This window comes from Lytechinus variegatus, chromosome 7 (genome assembly GCF_018143015.1).
Source record: "Lytechinus variegatus isolate NC3 chromosome 7, Lvar_3.0, whole genome shotgun sequence".
Classification (NCBI taxonomy): Eukaryota; Metazoa; Echinodermata; class Echinoidea; order Temnopleuroida; family Toxopneustidae; genus Lytechinus; species Lytechinus variegatus.
The window spans coordinates 572,647-592,739 of record NC_054746.1 but is presented as its reverse complement, the minus strand read 5'-3'; the positions used below and the strand labels follow the sequence as shown (position 1 = coordinate 592,739).

Below are 20,093 nucleotides of genomic sequence, written 5' to 3'. Positions count from 1 at the left end.
ATGTGTGTATGAATAGAATTTTAATTTAAAGTCAATAAAGAAATTAATGTTTAAAAGGGGGAATGGTAGGGGAGCAAGGAGTGGGGGTCATGACATGCCTTTTTTTATTATTGTGAATTTATTGTGAGATTTTCTAAGTTGTTTGGGGCTGGTGAAAAAAGATTTGTCCAGTTTCAAACTGTCTTTCGTGATCCACAGAAACTGTGTTTCCTTTTTGGATCACAAAGTGTCAATTTCGCAAATTTTCAGCAGTGAAAAGAGACATCTACAATCCCTTAATCTCAGTGGTCACAAAAAGAGAGAAGAGTTAATTTAGTTTTTGTTGTCGTTAATAATCTTTTGAAGGGCATGGATCCGGTAATATGTCAAGACTTATTTTATTAAGATGTGATAAAACAGTGAGGACATCAACCTGATACCACATTATTATGCCACTTTCATCATGCAAACATTTATAATAATAGGCATTTATATTGCGCCTTCTGTCTAGAAATATTCTGTTCAGAGGCGTGTTGTTATTATTATCACCCCGGCTTTAGCTCGAGCTGCCTTTCAGCGCTCATGCATTCAAGGAATTCATCCTGCCGGGTACCCATTCACCTCACCTGGGTTGAGTGCAGCACAATGTGGATAAATTTCTTGCTGAAGGAAATTACGCCATGGCTGGGCTTCAAACCCACGACCCTCTGTTTCAAGGTCAGAAGACTAATCCACTGGGCTCCATATCTAGAAATATGTTTCATATCTGTGGTCAAAATTTCAAGGGGGTCATAATCTCCCCCACCCCCCCCCCCCCCACCCAAATTTATAACATGACCAGAAATACACCAAGAGTAGTAGAATTAAAGCCAAAACCAAGACAAGTTTCGGGTTGTTTTGGCTTGTAAACAATCAATGTAGGAGAGTAGGATGGATAAGCACACATGAATGTTGGATGAAATAACAGATGACAAGGATTCTGAATTGGATGTTAAATATTTATATTACGACTTGTTACTGGACGAAGAATGGCATACAAGTGTAGTGATTTCATAATCTGAGTTGTTAATGTTATTGTAATACTGTACATGCAGCACATACCTTTCACATTTCATGTTCTTGTATCTCCATTCTAAGGGTAGGGGGTAATAAAAGCAAATATCAAATCAAAACAAGTAAAGGGGAGAAAAAGAACATATAGTAGATTTTAATTGTGTGATTTTGAATGAGAAAGTGCATACTAGACATCTGGCCATCTGAAGTCTTTGTCTAAAACCCCCGTCACACTAGAGGCGGAATGAGCCAGAATGCCGTCGGAATGAAAATTCTTGGTACATTCCTGGATATTCGAAGCGCATTCTAAAAATTCTGAGTGCATTCCAGACATTCGGGTCCATTCTTGTGACCGGCCCGAATGTTTTGCTCATGTTCAAAACTTTCGAAGTGGAGAAATATCGAACAACATTCGAAGTGCATTCTGACTGCTCTCTGACTGCATTATAAATATTCTTACGACATTCTAAGAGCATTCGAGGCATTCCGATCGCATTCATGGGAGAATTGAATTGCATAAAAACATGGCTAGCTGTTGCTGCAACGTCAGTCAGCACTGAGGAGCATTGAAGTCATCGAACGACATTTTTACAAATTTAGATCAATTCGAAATTCCTTCCCGAATGTGGCTCGATTTTTGAAAATTTTCATTCTTGCTGGTTGTGCTCGATTCCTGCTGATTCCGAATAAAAGTGTGACGGGGGTATAAAGTCTTTATCCCACTGAGAGACTTTTTTTTAAGTATTGCCCGACATATCAACATTCTGATTAATGGAAAGTGGATTCCAAACACTGAACCTCACTGATTATAAAAAGCAGGTGAACGGAAAAGCTTGTCTCTACCTGTGGATGCTCCCAGTGAAGGGTGCATGCATAAAATTGGAATGCAGTATGAGAGTACAATTTTTGTTCACTCACAGTGCATTCTGTGATATCCACAGGTAGGTACTCACTGTTCAAAAGGGAATTAAAAGCTATTCATGAGACACTTCTGTTACTTTGTCTCTTATCTGAATGCACACACACACACACAACAAAATTTTTATATGTTTTAAAATAAGTATGGCTACAGGACTTAACTTGAGATATGGGCAAACTATAAACAAGTCTACTCTTTATTTCCTTTTTACATTTTTTTTACAAAAAACACAAAGAGATCATATTTGTTTAAATACATGATTATTTAATCCTGTACTGAAATATGGTTTTCAAAAATATGTACTCAGTACAAAATCTCCACATATGGAAATTAAAAATGATACAATTTACATCTGAAAGATCATGCAATGACCGAGGGAAAACAAAGAAAATATAAACTTTTATAATACAGATGAAACAATTCAAGTAAACAATCAAAATATTTCTACATATCATGAAGACATTATTTTCAGTCAGTAACTGATTAAATGACTATTCTCATATCGCCAGTGCATTTCATTTTATTCTCCCTACACTACAATCCAATGAATTTCTCATTTTGGCAATACCTACCTATCGTAACCCTTAAACAAGATATATCTTTTGTGAACCATATCATATGCAAGATGTATTTTATTGAAAAACTAGAAGTTAATCATTTCTGAAAAAAATATGAGTAACGGGATACATTCACAACCAGTATGTATGTAGTTAATCTTGAAAGAATTCAAACAAAATTAGAAAAAAAATGAATGTATTGCTCTTATGAATACATACATGATCATGATTTTGTACATATTCAACATTTTAAGAGAAATTGAAAGTAGTTCCCGAGAGGATTGATATCATTCTTCTTATAAAGAGGGTTACTGCCATCAATGAAATGAAACTTCACATTGATATCATTCACATTTCTTCTATATCAGACAATGGTTAGTGTTGGGTGACATGTTGAACATTACTTTTTGGCGATGCTAGCTCCCAAAGGTCACTAATGCAAAAATAATGTCGGCATGCAAAATACTACAATTACCGGTAAATGGTAAAATTTATGAAAGGTATTTGAAATGGCACAGTAGGATAGAAAACTTTCGAATGAATACTGGTACATTTTCTTCAAAAGGCATTGTTTATTTTCTCTATTGGTATTGTGCATTGTGGATCACTATTTTTTGTGCAACTGACTTTTGGAACCTACTACCCAACAAGAATTTGTCTTATGGTACATGCCAATTCCATACTGTCAAGACCATTTGACACTGATCTTGCTCATATTACTCAACTTAATATTCTATCTATTTGAATTTAGAGACCTTTCATTGTCTGAGATCTTCAGGGCAATCTGGCTGCTTGGAAGGATGGCTGACCTTAAAGGCATCAAGTTCAGCAAGAGCATCGTTGATCCTTGAGATGATTGGAAAAGTTGCCATGTTCACATTAAATCTGTGTTAGAAAAAACAAAAACAAAGAATATTAAAACCAGTGACTAAATTTTTCTCACTGTTGTGTGTTCGGAAACAGAGAAGCATCAATCTGCATTAAAATGTTAGAATGAACAGGTGACTACCTTTTCTCCCTGTTGTGTGTTAAGGAATGCAGAAGTTTACAGTAAAGTACAAAACCAGGACAGCTAAAGTATGTAACAAATAACTATTGTATTGAATACCAGGTTTTTTTCACAACATCAAGACACAAAGTTACAAATGATTCATGCCAATGGCATCACTTATGTGTACATGCAAACATTTTTAACATTCATTGCAGAATATTAGAAAATATAATACTATTACCAAATTTGAATATTAATTGCATTTGTGTTGTATTGGATATTGAACAATAAGTAGCAAAGGTTGAATTCTTAAACAATGTACTAAAAGTTGACAAGAACTTGGAGTGAACAGATCTCAATAGTGATAAGATATTCAAATAAAGGTATATGAATATACTGACAGCATCTGAGTGAAAGATTCTTTCAAATTTTAGGTAGAGTCTTTTTTCATCAATACGCCCCTTAATGCAGCTCTCCACAATTCAGTATTTTAAGCAGAGTACAATCGTAAAATTTTACAGATTACTTTTGATTATAATTCAAGCTATTGTTCTGCTTATGACAGCTCAAACAACTTGATGATAAATACACTTTTCAATTCAATGCACTCAATTACTACAGCATGCCAAGAGTAAAGGGCATTTTTTTTCTCAAAAGCATGATCATGTATTATTCACCATATTGATTCAGTTTTAATTTGTCCATTAAATTTTAATGAGATATTTGCATTAAATTAATGATAATTCAATAAATAGATAAACAGAAACATGAGCTTCTTAATCTTAATCATAAATTGAATGACCACATATTACTCAACTCAATAAATTCAGTTTTGATTTGTTCGTGAGATTTTACATAAAATGTACTATAAGAGTACTAAAAAATAAACAGACACATGAGGTTCTTGATCTTAATTTTTTAAAATCCATATACACCATGATCACTGAAAAAGATAAAAAGATACATATAGCTTTGACATCAAAAAGGTATATAGCACAATAAAGTAAAGTCTATGCATTCTAGCACTACATGTCTTAGGGTATTTGCATAGCACACATATCCACCTTGTCATTTGCTCCAAGTGCTTTTACATAACCCCCAGTTAACTAAGCTATCAATATTCCGATGCTCAAAGCTTTTGATGATTTACTTCCTGCCAAAGTGCCCGTACCCAATATCAGCATGGTGAACATGGATAGGATTCAAACCAATGACCCTCTGTTACAAAGTCATGGAGAGTAATCCACTGGAAAACAATACTCTGCTTGTGTTTCTACCTACCTCAAAGCATTGTAGACCTGTGGTGCAAGGAAGAGATCAGCTACAGTGACTTCATCCCCAATGCAGTACTTGCCGGAGGTGTTCTCAAGGGTTTTCTCAAGTGCTTCAAAGCCTTTGGTGATAAATGTGTTTCCTAGTTCCATCTTTCGGTCTGCTCCAATGAACTTGATCATGCTAAGATTCTGCAGTAATGCAAGAGACTATGAAATTACCATTATTTTCTTCTTTACGAGATAACTGGATATATTCATTTGATTTGCTAGTTCATTATGATTAACTTGCATGCTGAATAAAAGTACACAAATTTTCCTGAACACACGCAGCATCTCCCTACGCACGCACTATCCCAAGATCATCACGCAAATTGGCGTCCATTTCCTCTTTTACTTTACACCTGCCGTCATCAGACGTTAGCTAAGTACACTCCCATTTGCATTTCTAAAGTGTCCTTTTTGGCATATTTATCTTTGCATTTATTCCTTATTTCAATCCTTTGCCTTTCGACTTTAGATTGATTTCCTTTTATATCTCTCTGCACGGAGCCTTCGTGTTATTTTTTCATGTTTTCTTCAAATAAACTTTGAGTTCCGAACCGTCCGATTTGTTTTCTCACAGATGGGTTACCTCTGCTTATATTCCCCGCAGCTCCATGGGCATTGGTCTGACGCTTTCTTGTTTCTTTATAATCCTTTATATATGAATATATCCCAGTTATTGACAGTAAATATCAAAATTTATTTCCATGATATTCCATACAAAAAATACAAAATAGCAATAAATGTATCTTCTAATAGTTCATGAAAATATAAATATAAACAAGGATTCATGATACCAATCAAGCATTATGTTATTATTTGTAATTTGTTCTTATATGTACTGTCTATAACAATTGTTGGTCATGGAAATTTATGCTCATTCATCCACTGCCAAGTTCTAGCTTATACAGATAATTTTCTCAAATCAGCATGGATCAGCAAGTAGATATATGTATTGTCATATAATTACAAATGGAAATTAAAACAAATGGGATGGACCCCTATGTCCACATTTCATAAACTTCATCCATAAACATCGAAAAAATATGACAGCAATTTTTTTAATAATAATTACTCCACCATGGCCAAACTTCATTGACCTTAAATGACCACTGAATTTGGTCATGTGACCTGAAGCTCGCACGAGATCCTTGATTACTCTTGTGTTCATTTTTTATGAACTAGATCCATAAACTTTCAAAGTTATGATGGTAATTCAACAAATACCCCCAACTTGACCAAAGTTCATTGACCCCAAATGACATTTCACCTTGGTCATGTGACCTAAAAAAACCTCAGGCAGGATGTTCAGTAATACTAGATTAACCTTATGTCCAAGTTTCATGAACTAGGACCATACTTTCTAAGTTATGCTGTCATTTCAAAAACTTAACCTACCATTAAGATTTGATGTTGACGCCACCGCCAACAAAACCTTTACTTGTGACCTATCATGAAAATGTTCAAATCAATCTGTATTGGCCATTGACTGTTTCTCCACATTATAAACGTGCATCATAATCGCAAATGAATGAATGCAAAATCTAGTAATGTGCTATTTGAATATTTGTGGAAAATTGATTATAAGGATTCAATACACTTTAAATATTTGATGTTTAGGTTTTGTTTAAAATAATTTGCTAATACCTAATGTCATGATAGACCAAGATCTCATACCTGTAAAACATTATCTGGCAATCATTAAATCATTTTTGAAAGGAGAAACAAGTTATGTATCTTCACCACATATGAACACAGGGGTAGGGGGTGGGGTGCTGGGGAATGGGGGTCTGTTATGAAAGTTCTCGCTGATAATTTCTGTGAAATTCTTGGTTTTGATCGACTGGTTGAGATGCACTAGTTCCAAATTTCCCATGATAACCTGACAATGATGTGACTTTAAATGTATACTTCAAAATAGGATACATGTATGACTGTTTTAAGAATGTAAATATAAATGTAAAATTAATAATGAAGGAAAGAGTAAAGATGGCTTGATCATACCACATCCCATGTTGCCTTTGATACATTTGCCAGAAAGATAATAGAATACGGACTTGAAACTTACTTTTATATTCACATCGGCTGCGCATGGAGCAGCAAAACTCTGAACATACTTGTAAGATTGAAAGGCTTAAATTTCTAACATATTTCTGTGGTACTAAGAGATTCAACTTAGACAGACTAACTTGTATTTGACTCTGTCCGACTTGGACAAGTATGAGGAAAGTCATTTTTACACACACACTACTTAATCTAATCTGTCTCTCTCCATTCATCCATATATCCTTCCACCTATCTATCTACCAAGCTGACTATTATCAGTCTATCAATCAAATTCAATGAGCTTTTGGTTTCATGATACAATGAAAATGACTCCAAACCGATGAATAGTGTGACAAAGTGTGACATCAATTTTCACTTTTTGCATTTCAGCATTTTTGATACCATATTCTGGTAGAGCATGATGAAAAACTCCCACAACCTAACTTTGGTGAGAATTGGTCTATGTGGCCCCAAGATATTGCCTCATGAATACATCCCCATTGAAATCAATGTATTACTGGCCTGGTTGTAAAAGTAAAAAGAACCAGACCAGTAATACATCGACTTCAATGGGGCTAATTATGTATTCATGAGGTCATATCTCAGGCCCCCATGGACCGATTCTCACCAAATTTTGGAAGTGGGGCTTTTCATCATGCTATACCAGAATATGGTATCAAAAATGCTGAAATGTACAAAAAAGTTTTTTGTGACGTTGTCACTTCGGTACTCTATGTCACTGGATATAATACAGTAGTTTTGATCCGTCTGAAGTCAGTTCCATTGATGAGACTGCTACAGATGTTTACTAACCTGAAGAGGCTGGATCCCTGCATTGATCATTTCTGCTACCTGACGTGTCTAGATGTACAGACAAACCATGAAATACACATTGAATTATAATCTCATTGAAAATCATTGATGACATGAAAAGTACATCCAAGCCCTGCATCCAGTACACAATCAATTTGAAAAAAAAAGAATTACGGTAGAAAAAAAAAACAAATTTAGCATCTAAAATACATATTCAAACCTAAGAAATCTTAAAGACCAAAGCTGCAAAAAAGTGAAAACTTAAATTGAATATTTCAGTCTATTACAGGCCTCCTGTAGAAATAAAAGCAAAATAAATTATAGATAGTTGTGACATTTCAATCATCATTTGCTACGATTTGAAGCCGATCTGTACTTTACTCTGACCACAAGGCTTGCAGTAAAGCAGAATTTTTATTTCAATATTCCTAGTGTTACTCCTCAGTACAAAAGAGATTATTTTAATAATCTCTTTATTTTGATAATATGAATCATATTATACTGTAAAGCGCTTTGAGCCATTATGGGAAAAGCACTATATATATTTAAAAAATAGCTATTATCATTACTGCTATTCATTATTATTTTACTTGTTTCAACCTTCACATTTAATTAAGGCCAATGCAATTTGTTACAAAAAAAAGAAGCATTGTATAGTACAGTGTGTGGCGGACTTTAGATCCAACTACACACAACCATGAATCTTATCAAACTTCTTTTTAAAGGTTCATTTTCAAGAAAAAGTTTCATGACTTTTGCACACCGGTAAAGAAAGCTACACCACATTCTTATCTCTTAAAATTATCAGATCCCTGTGTTGTTTTTTGCTATCTCTTATTTAGTCCCATTTATATGAATTTTTGTATGGTTGTATTATTCATACAGCGTGTTATTGTTGAAGAATTCAGTGAGTTCAGATCTACTCAAGATAGGGTATTATTAGAACTCCAATAAATGCCATAAAATGTCTCTGAAAAATTATCTGAAAAACATGTTTTTCCTTTTGAACAAGTAATTTGACCTCAGAGATATTGTTTATGAATGTTATGCACAGTTCAGAGGTTAATGACTCACTGCAAGGACTGAAGGATCACTTACCATGAATCTTTTAATTGGGTCACTTGGAAAGAGGCTACAAGTTGGTCTGGTCTCCTCCAGGTATTCTATGATAGGAAGCTGCACAATTAGTAATGATCATTATGAAAGATGGTTATCATATGAACAAAATTCATGGGTATCGTCAGCTTCTGAATGATAGAGGAGGGGCATAGAGTGTTTTTGTTCTTACAGTTTCTTTCTGTATACTACATCTAATTTGTCACTAATTTCGTGTTATTTTGTTTTTATTACTTTTTAGTGTTGCATTCATTTTGTTTTGGCAATCCAGTCACATGGGGTTTTTAATAGCCTTTGTGGAAAGGGACCAAATAAATTTTGCATCAACTGATATTTCAATATCATTTTGTATGTTGTTTTTATTCTGTTTGCAAAATAAAGACTGAACTGAATTGGAAAAAATTGAAGATGAAACTTACTGACTGCGTCATCATAACACCATCAATCTCTAATGCAGGAACTTGCCCCAATGGATTTATTGTGCGGTAGGCATCAGAAAGCTGGAAAAAATTCAATAACTGCAGTTAATAGTGAAACCTCTAATGATGGGATGCTGGTGCAAATTAAAGGAGAACCCCCCCCCCCCCACACCCCCTCCTCCTTCCCTTCAAAACATAGGATTATTGCATTATTTTTTACTAAAAATGGGCAATATAAAGCCAACTGATACCTACATGAAATTTCATGCACTCATCAGAGTTAGATCGCATGAATGAATAGAACGCTAAACAATAAACATGTCAGCTATTTTACTCACATATGTCTACAAGTTTCGGTATGTCTGTGTTCAATACTATTTTCCAAATATTGATATATGCATCTTAATAAAAAACAATCCCAGCTTAAATGAAGTTTAGTGAACCAGAGTTGGGACTTACATTAAACCTGGGACTATTGAGCCAAGAAATTGCTTTCACAAACAATCACTAACAGTTGATTGGAAATCAGTAGATTGATAATGATATTAGGTTATTCTATGCATTTTTCTATATGTTGTTGGATTGTTTTATTGTCAACAGGACCATATTGAAAAACAGTGTTAGGTATCTGAACATGTTATCCGTACAAAGATGTTTATATAATATATATATATATATAAAATATATGAATAAATAATAATAGATTTATATTCTTATTTTTAATTACCTGTTCTGACTTCAGTAGGTTCACAGCTTTGTATTCATAGTCGATTCCTTTCAAGGCAAGAGCTACAAATTCAAATAAAATTATACATGAGCTTTCATAGTTTTGCATCTTACAAGGGTTATTACATGAACGATTTTAATCAATTACAACCTTGTCATCAGTTAATCTAATCAAGATAAATCTGACAAGAATTCTATCAATCATCTTCATTTCATATTCAGAAAGCACAAGAAAATTGAATCTATTCGTTAAACACATTAAAATAAATGCTTGCAAAATGAATAAGCTGGAAAGACTCTTGACTTGACAGTGCATTTGGTATTGATGCATCTGCCATTACAGATCTAAGCCCTGTTGCACAAAATTACCATTATGGTAACTTTGCCACCCAATGGTAAAAACCATGGTAACGATGATCAACAGTTAATGAAAATCAAGGATTCCATGCAAGTTACCATTGAATGGCAACGTTACCAGAATGGTAACTTCAATGCAACAGGGCCCTGGATTACTTTCTAACACCTACCAAATTGTCGCTGCCATGTGAATATAAAGCAAGTTTACAATTATTTCCAATTATTACTATATATACTATCCATAAGTTATCATAAAAGTTTAAAAATAGGCATGACCTCTGTAACCTTTAATCTCATTAACCCATATATCATATCCTTTGACAACTTTATTTGAACAAGTGGAATGCCTCTGGTGGTCTCGCCTGCATCACCCGATTCAATATAGCAGCAGTGCTGACTTTGAAAACTACTATAAGATAATTATTCACAAAAAACACCATTCATATAATATAATATAATACTACGTTCATTGATATTTGACCTTGATCATGTGACCTACATGTAAAACTTGTCAGTGATACTTGATTACCCCTATATCAACATTTTATACACTATATCTATAGAATTTGAAAGTTATGACAGCAATCTAAAAATTACCTCTAAAATGGCCAGAGTTCAATGACTTTAAATGACCTTTGACTTTCATCATGTGACCTGAAATTCGCATGAGATGTTCAGTGATACTTGATGACTCTTATGTCCAGGTTTTATGAACTAGACCAAAATACTTAAAGTTATTATTATTATTCAACAAATACCCCCAACATGGCCAAAGTCTATTGACCTTTGACCTTGGACATGTGACCTGAAATTTGAACAGGATGTTCAGTGATACTTGATTACTATTATGCCCAAGTTTCATGAATCAGATCCATAAACTTTCAAAGTTATGACGGTAATTCAGGTTTTATGAACTAATTCAGGTTTTATGAACTAGACCAAAATACTTAAAGTTATAACGGTAATTCAACAAATACCCCCAACATGGCCAAAGTCTATTGACCTTTGACCTTGGACATGTGACCTGAAATTTGCACAGGATCTTCAGTGATACCTGATTACTATTATGCCCAAGTTTCATGAATCAGATCCATAAACTTTCAAAGTTATGACGGTAATTCAACAAATACCCTTAACTTGGCCAAAGTTCATTGACCATAAATGACCTTCGACCTTTAATCATGTGACCACAGGATGTTCAGTAATACTTGATTACTATTATGTCCAAGTTTCAAGAATCAGATCCATAAACTTTCAAAGTTATGATGATAATTCAACAGATACCCCAAATTTGGCCAAAGTTCATTGACCCTTAATGACCTTTGACCTTGGTCATGTTATGTGTAACTCAAGCAGGATATTCAGTAATACTTGACTAAGCTGATGTCTAAGTTTCATGAACTAATTCCATATATTTTCTAAGTTATGACATTTCAAAAACTTAACCTTAGGTTAATATTTTGATGTTGATTCCCCAAACATGGTCTAAGTTGATTGACCCTAAATGAACTTTGAACTTGTTCATGTGACCTGAAACTAAGGCAGGATCTTCAGTAATACTTGATTAACCTTATGACCAAGTTTCATGAAGTAGGACCATATAATTTCTAAGTTATGCTGTCATTACAAAAACTTAACCTTCGGTTAAGATTTGGTGCTGACGCCATCGCCGCCGCTGTCTGAAAAGCGGCGCCTATAGTCTCACTCTGCTTCACAGGTGAGACAAAAAGTCAGATTAATGCCTCTCCTTTGTGTATAAATGAATCATGTTTGATGTTGATTCATGCCATGGTTTTATTAAAGTGATTGCATGAACAAGAATGGGATGGACAGACTAACAGACAGAAAACCCTGACACATACTTATAAAAATTTAAACTCATACAATTATGTCATTTGCTTTACAAGGGATGAAACTTTAGAGTTTGTTGTATCATAAATAAAATGAAAAGTTGTTCCTCTATATATTTCTAATGGGGTATTTCCTTTCATGCCACATATGACAATCAAAGAATGTTCAAACAAATGTACATCAAAATTCATGAAGAGAGAAATAGAGAACAATGAAAGCAATGCTGTGCGCAGCCAGTGCGCAGTGTAAGGGCACATCACTCAATAATGTCATGATGAACTTCATGCAAGTCGCAGGTCAACGACCAAATTTGATCTTATGAAGTGATGATGCCATTATGTGATAAGTGATATGACTTGTTTAATCAAATTTCTCCCTCTTTCAAGTTTTTGATTGCTAGGGGTTGGATAGATGATAATAATTATATTGGATGGCTTTCTTTCATGGAATACCAGAAATTTGCACTCGTTGGGGCCTATATTCCAGTTACCTGTGATTCATGGGATATTTGCCCAAACTCTTGGAATATTTTTGGTATTCCAATCTGAGCCATCCAACATAATATAAGAATTCGACACAAATTGGGTGAACTATCTTTCAATTTTCAAATACTGATATTTGATACTTACCAGTCCTTACACGCCATGAACAGGAACTGCGGAAGTATGAGTGAAGGACAGGCTGCATAAAAGGAAAACATAAAATAGAAGAGAAACATTAAGCATTAAAGGACTTCAGAAAAAAAAATGTCATCATGGTCATATGGACCATCACGATGATCACGGCCATGTAATTTTCCCATCTCCAACTTCTCACTCTTCAAAACAATAATAACCTTATCCCCAGTTGGTAACCCATGTGTCCTGTGACTGTGTCCTCAGTGCTAAAAAGGAGAAAAACGATTAGATCTCTTACAAATTAGTTCCATGATTCTTGTTTTTTGTCAAGTGCCTGAGCTAAGCTAGCTACGTAGCCTTTATCATGTTTACCGGTATTCATGCTAATTGAATTACTTTGAAAAATTTGGAGCAAGTAGTGCTAATATAAATAGGTCTACATGTATGTCTTAAGCCTTATTTTTTCCTTGTGTTTGTCTTTCTATAAAAATAATACTATATTTAATTGTTGATGCCGAAGAAGGTTGAATCATATATCCAGATTTTTCGCGTATGATATATGTAGAGAGCTGCGAGAGGGCGTGTGATATTATTTATATGTTGAAGCTTGTATTGCTGGTTGCGTTCTAGGTGCTCAGCATTTTTTTTCTCATTGTTTTTTTTTTCGCTGTCAAAAGATGGCGTACTTCACCTAATAAGTTTTTACATGAGATGCAACCCATAATTTTTTTTTACAATTTCCTATTATGCACAAACGACTTGAATCAAGACTGTTAGATCAGAAATATTCACAACTGGGCGTTGTGGCGTGCACCTGTAATCCAAGCTGTGGGGAAGTTACAAATTGATGCAGAGGTTCAAGCCCCGGGTTCGAGCCCTGGTCACGTCTTTCGGATGGTGACGTTAAAGGTCGGTCCCAGACGTAAATAATCATATCTGATTGATACACGTCTGACAAAACTCAAACACACACACATTCACATTTCCATTGTTGTATGCGTGAGTTCCACCACAGTATGAAAGGAGGATCTTCATAGGTTCATGGCCGAGATTCGAAGGTAAGTGTTAAAAAATCATTTTTAAAAACAATTAAATTTTCATCATTAGGTTATCGATTTATTTTATTAGTAACACAGTTCATTGCCGAGATTTGAAGGTAAGCGTTAAAAAATCATTTTTTAAGACAATTTAATTTTCATCATTACGTTATTGATTTATTTTATTAGTAACACTGTTAGTAATTATAGAAAGTTTTGGGCGTTTTATTCCCCCACATTTGTGGGATGAAGGAAAGCATCTAAATTCATTGTCAATTGACATGCGTTTTACGAGGTTAGTATAACTAACCTCGCAGGTGTGCATGTGCGTCTACCCTAGCCTTGAGGACTCTGTGTTTATATTTTTAAATATTTTTACATATACTTTTCATCACGGAGCCTTGAAACCATTCCCATAGACGCATAAGTGAGACCTAGGCTATACACCCAGATGGATTTCCCTAGGAAATCCATATTTAGAGGGTGAAATCGGTTTGTATCTATTTATTTTATTTATCTATGAACCTTCTGAGTAAGAAGGTGTAAAAAGTGTGTTAGTAAAAAGATGAAAAATTGAAGGTTTCTTACCAGACCGATCTCATGTAGATCCATCGATCCATTTGTAAACAAAGCAAATACAAAAGGCTTGAGCCTTGAACTGCTTCATTATGACTATACCTTCAATTTGCGATGTTACAAAATGCCGTTTTAAAGAACAATTTATAGATAAAAATTATCATTTAACAAATAATAACATTTGAAACTTGATTATAAATAATTATTATAATAACAATAATTATTTATAATATATTTTTATATTAATCACATTCTATTATTTGTTAAATAATAATTTTTATCTACAAATTGTTCTCTTAAACATCATTTTGTAACATCACTAATCAAAATAATTAACATAATAATTCAAATTTCGAGCAGGATCTAGTGCGTGTAATTGTCCATTTACATGACTTAGTAAAGGGTCTGTGAGTCTAGACTAGTCGAACTATCGGCTGATAATCGTTAAAATACCTCTTCCGGTACCAGTGCTTCTCGCTAGCATAGCGGGAAGAGATTTGACTGAAGACACAACTGGGTGAGTACGAGTCCCAACTAAGGTAAGCATCATTAAAAAATATAGAAAAATCTGAAGACTGAAGAAGTGAATGAACCCAAAGTAGCTATATTATCCCAAAATTAAGATAATAATAAATATTGGCAAATGATACATCAAATGAAAGGTCTTTGCATTAGAAATGCAACAACAAAAAATTAAGAAAATTCGACCATTCGTTAAGGAGTTATGGGTAATTAAAGATCAAAATTTTAAAACACATTCTGCCGCATATTTGTGATGCCTCAACATTTTTGCAATAAATAATTCATGTTTGAAAATTGCTCCACGTCATTCCAAGAATATTTTTCCCTCAAGTCCTGCGCAACTTCTGAGTCCAAATGCTCGGTTAAGTGGTTTTAAAATTACGCAACATTTAGTAATACACGTCAGCCCCCAAAATGCTGAAATATGTGATTTGATTTTCAAAAGCAAAAAATATGTAAGAAAACGTCTTTAGGGCTATTCCACGGTTACTCACGTTACATTTGGAGACACCTTGACTCACACTTTGAGCTGTAACTCCATTATTATTGATAGGAACTAAACATCTCCTTATCACAACAAAGTACACAGTCTGACTATCCTTCGTATAAAAACAAAACTTGGGAAATTCTATTATGCTCCTGGCAAATCTTTGGAATGTGTCGGTTACTCACGTTACATGATTTGGACATGCATAAAATGAAAAGTCAACATAAGTGAAAAGTCTCCTCATACAAGGCTTTTATGAAAGTTGATTATATCCATTTCAAAGAAGTATATTAGGGAGACAAACTTTGTACATAATTAAAAAAATAAAGAACACATGGTTTTTACTTGGGGTGCAGATAATATGGTTACTCACGTTACGGTTACTCACGTTACATTTTGTCCATGTATGGTTAACAACACACATGTCATTAAAAATTCAATAATGTGTGTAAAATTCATTGCTAGGAACATCTAAAAGAGATTTTATACCAAAAATTGGAACAATTGGAGCTTTATTAGGGAGTAGGAGGGAAAAGTATGATTTCACTTACTAATTATGCATAAATTAGCATAATCGCTTAATACCAATTTGCATGAAATAAATTACTGTATAGTATTGTAGATTATGTCCAAGACAACTTGCACGCAAATTTTCGGCGTGATCGTGCGGCCAATGGCCGAGATCTCAAGGGGGGCCTAGGAGCCCCCCCCCCTCCCCCCACCCCCCGGGCCATCAACTCCCAAAATACCCCGGCCTAGATAGGGTTACAGGTAAGGGCATTCAATGTGTTGTTCAAACACTCTTTAAAGTTTGGTTAATCAAAACCAAGTCTTACTAATGCACTCTCGCATTGTGAATACTTCTACTAATATTCAATTTTTTTTGTGTGATTGTATGACCACTGATATTTTGATGAACAAAGAGTCGCATCAAAGAGATGTACCCTCATTTTGCTTTTAATTAATCAAAAATAACTTCACAACTCACCATGAGACTTAAAACTTGACATCCCACAGAAAATGTTACCGAACTGAATAATTTTTACTGGTTACTCACATTACATGATGGTTACTCACGTTACAGTTTTTCTTCATCAATTTTATAAAAAAATTGTACTTTTTAATGATTTTGATAGTCATCACTGTGTCAAAGATTGTTTGAAGGAAGAGAATTTAAAATCCCACCAATTAACTGTGAAGAATTTTTCTCTCAGAAAACAAAGTCAGTTTTTTCGGTTACTCACGTTACATCACCTGAGCAGGTTGCAATATTTATTTTTGAATGAGTACTACAAATTTACTTGAAAAGCGGTTGTGTATTTTAAGTAATTTGACTCTTCTAAACTTCAGAAATATATAAAGTGGTATGTTGTTGCAACAACAAAATGGTAATAAGGCATATTTCATTTTTCACTATTTTTCTTGTATTTTGGTACACAATGGAAGACACAACTTTTGACCATTTTTTTCCAAAGTATACATATGAAAATAAACTTTTTATTTCTTGTTCCTGAAACTATCATGTATGAAGGACTTAAAGCATTAAAAAATTCATAAAAATATTGAATTTGAATTTTTAAGCTCATGTCAACCAACCTGTGGAATTGCCCTTTAGCATAAGTTGTTTAAAAAAAAAAACTGTTAGAAATGCCATAAAGAATACGTATGGCAAAAATTAGCACTGTACAAGCTTTAATTACTGAATTAGAACAGAACATGATTTTATGAATTAGCATATAATTAGTTCATATAAAATGAAGTATATACATGTAAATATATATATAATCATTGAAGTTTAGCTCTAAATCAAGTAGTTAATGTCATTTTCTACCAACCTTTTTTTTGTGGTTGCCTTTTGCAGAGAAATGGGGGGATGCATATTCATGCTAATTTATTCATGAGATTATGTTTTTGGCTGCCAGCACTCATTTGCATGTTGCAATGTACATGTACCTGTATGACTGGAGTAATGCTGAATGATATGTGGATATGCTGTGTATGCATGTGATCACGAGAGTGGCTGAATTGAAAGTGGGGAGATTCAGGCTTATAAGGAGGGGGGGGGGAGAGCCGGGGGAGGGGGGGAGCAAAAGATATGAAATGTGGTTGTGTTTATGTTGTGTGTACCTCATTGTTACTATGTTATGCTTATGTTGTTTAATTTTTTTTCTTTTCATGTTTCTTTGTTTTTGATGATGATCCTTCAATGTCAGGATTTTATACGAATAACTTTTGAATTTGAATGACTATACAAGCTGTGTAAGCTTTCCTTGTTCAAAGGCTGCAGTAGAGGCGTGTCCAGGATAACCTGCATGAAGGGGTGGGGCAGGAGTAAAAAAATCGGACCCCCTCAATTTTTTCCCTGCGTCCCCCCTAGATCAGGGTGGACCCTCTCAAAAGTGTTTGTGGTCCCCCCTGAAATTTGGGTTGATAACCTTTTTATCAGGTGCCCCCCCCTCTAAATTTTTTGGCTTCCGCCACCAATGAAAGGGGAAGCGTTCACGTGTAAAAGCAGCATTTTACATTAAAAATTTTGATAATGGCTCTCAAGGGGGTGGTTAGGATGTGCCCCCCCCCCCCTGGATCCACCACTGGTCATGTACAGGAGGCATGCTGCAGGCTAGCTTCCCAAATTTTCAATTGGGGCATGAAAATATTTTACTTGCATTGAAATGACACATTTAAATGGGGGAGTGTAACTAACCTCTGGTGTCAAGGGGGCAGAGCCAGCCCGTGCCCCTCCCCCCTCCCTTTGAGAGGCACAATCAAAATTTATATATGTAAAAATGCTGTTAAAACTTAAAACACAAGTGGCCCCCCCCCCCCCTTGAAAGTGAGGATTTTGTTTTTGCTTGTCAGATGTTTTCGTAGAAGGACTGAAATGTACTTCATTTTCGGTTGAAAACATTTTTTTGCTTTTTTTCCTTGGGGAAAATGTGCCCTCCCCCTGGAAAATCCTAGATCCATCCCTGGTGTCGATACTATATTTGAAAAGAGATACCCCTTCCATCCCTGATGTAACCCATTTGCTGTCAAAAAATATATCCGTATTTGAAGAGGGGGCTAACATATCCCCTTTTGTCTCCTTTAATTGGCTTCACACCTAATGATTGGATATGACTTGTAATTGTATACATGCCCACACCATGGAGGTAGAACCATGCTGCGTGTGCACCTGTTCTACCGGTGACCACTGCACGAGCTAGAGACACATAGAGCTCGACCTATTCATTTCACTTCACTTCACAAGTTAAATGCGACATTTGTTAGTCATTAGAGGTACAAATTGTTATTTATATCAAACAACAATTTCTAAAGGTTCATTATTAATGCCAGTTCATCCTCGCTCAAACTCCTGAAAAATTATGACTCATTAGTCCGAAATCCGCCTTGCGTTTCAGCTTTGAGGGCAACATGCGACACATTTGTAAAGTCGGAAAATTACCATCGCCTGAAGAAAAAACCTTCCCAAATTTATACATCGGCATCAAGAAAACGTCGCCTGAGAAATAAAGGCCAAACAAAAACTGATAATATTCATTAATTATGCAAACGAAAAATCACTTTAAAAACACAATTTTGCTCACCCATTTCATATTTTCTGCATCAAACTAGACCTTTTCGAACTCGGAATCGTGCTCGAAAAGAAAGAAAATTGATGCTTCCTTGAATAGCAAATTAGCCATGATATGAGAGAGAAAATAAAACCCAGAAGTCAGATCCCACAAAACTTGATATTTTCAAGATGGCGACTTTTTGGGGATGTACGAGTGACAAGATCGATCGTCTCTGTAAATGGACTATTATGGATCTCAAAGTACATGATGTAAGTTTTAAATGTAATAATTTCGTATAGAATAAAATGTGTTTCCCTTACATACCACTTTTATTTTTAAAAATTGACTTCTTTTATGAAAATGATGTTATTGGTCTTGCCAATTTAACACGGTGACAGGTACGACAGTGTCGTAATCTCAAACCGGCTGTGTCTCTGAGGATAGTTACCGAAAGTCTCAAGTCAACAATCTTTTATTTTTGCCATTTTGGTGGGGGTGCATATTCAATTAGGCCCTATTCAAGTTTCATTTTTTTCTCCTCAAGAGATCAAGATAAAAATACCGGTATACTTAAAAAAATAGACAATTGTAAATACAATGAAGAACATCAAATTAAAGTGAGGAAGGTAAATGACCAAAAAGGGAGAAACCTTGGTGATCTTGGTGAGGCCAACCCACATACATGCTCAAAATTAGAGATGTGCTCTGGAGAATAAAACAATATATTAATGAAAAAGTAAATGATTTAAATTTCTTATACAAAGATTATGTAATATTTGAAAGACTGCATTGATTGCATGTGACCACTTACACACAATCGTGTGTGCAGTGACATGAATTTCGACATGTCGGACTGCATCTACCAGCATGACCAAAGTCTAGAAATGACGATCAATTTGTGACTTATTTTGTAGTCTACCAGTCCGAGTATTGAAAAAAAAAATACATGTTCGATTTAAAAGAAATGAATTAGATCGAAAAATCTAGGGTCTGTTTACCTTTGAAGCTGCCATTGAGCTGAAATTATCCGGATTTTAAGAAGAAACCTGCTGAGCTCTGGCAGCCGAGTCGTCTGCAAAGACTGCAATTTCTCGATCGCCCTCTAGCGATTTAAAATTTGGAAGGGGCTTGTTCTTGTTTTCTGCGGGTACATG

At 34.8% G+C, this 20,093-nt stretch overlaps 1 protein-coding gene across 1 annotated transcript; it reads right to left on the bottom strand.

The window, feature by feature from the left end:
• Nucleotides 1-973: 973 nt before the first annotated feature.
• Nucleotides 974-20,046, bottom strand: LOC121418142 (maleylacetoacetate isomerase-like). The gene is made up of 8 exons (XM_041611852.1): nucleotides 19,938-20,046; nucleotides 12,773-12,824; nucleotides 9,937-9,998; nucleotides 9,210-9,290; nucleotides 8,773-8,850; nucleotides 7,675-7,722; nucleotides 4,781-4,962; nucleotides 974-3,393 (listed from the first exon to the last, which is right to left on the bottom strand). Exons 1-8 carry the CDS (start codon nucleotides 19,950-19,952, stop codon nucleotides 3,267-3,269), a joined length of 645 nt encoding a protein of 214 aa, XP_041467786.1. The 5' UTR covers nucleotides 19,953-20,046; the 3' UTR covers nucleotides 974-3,266.
• Nucleotides 20,047-20,093: the final 47 nt, after the last annotated feature.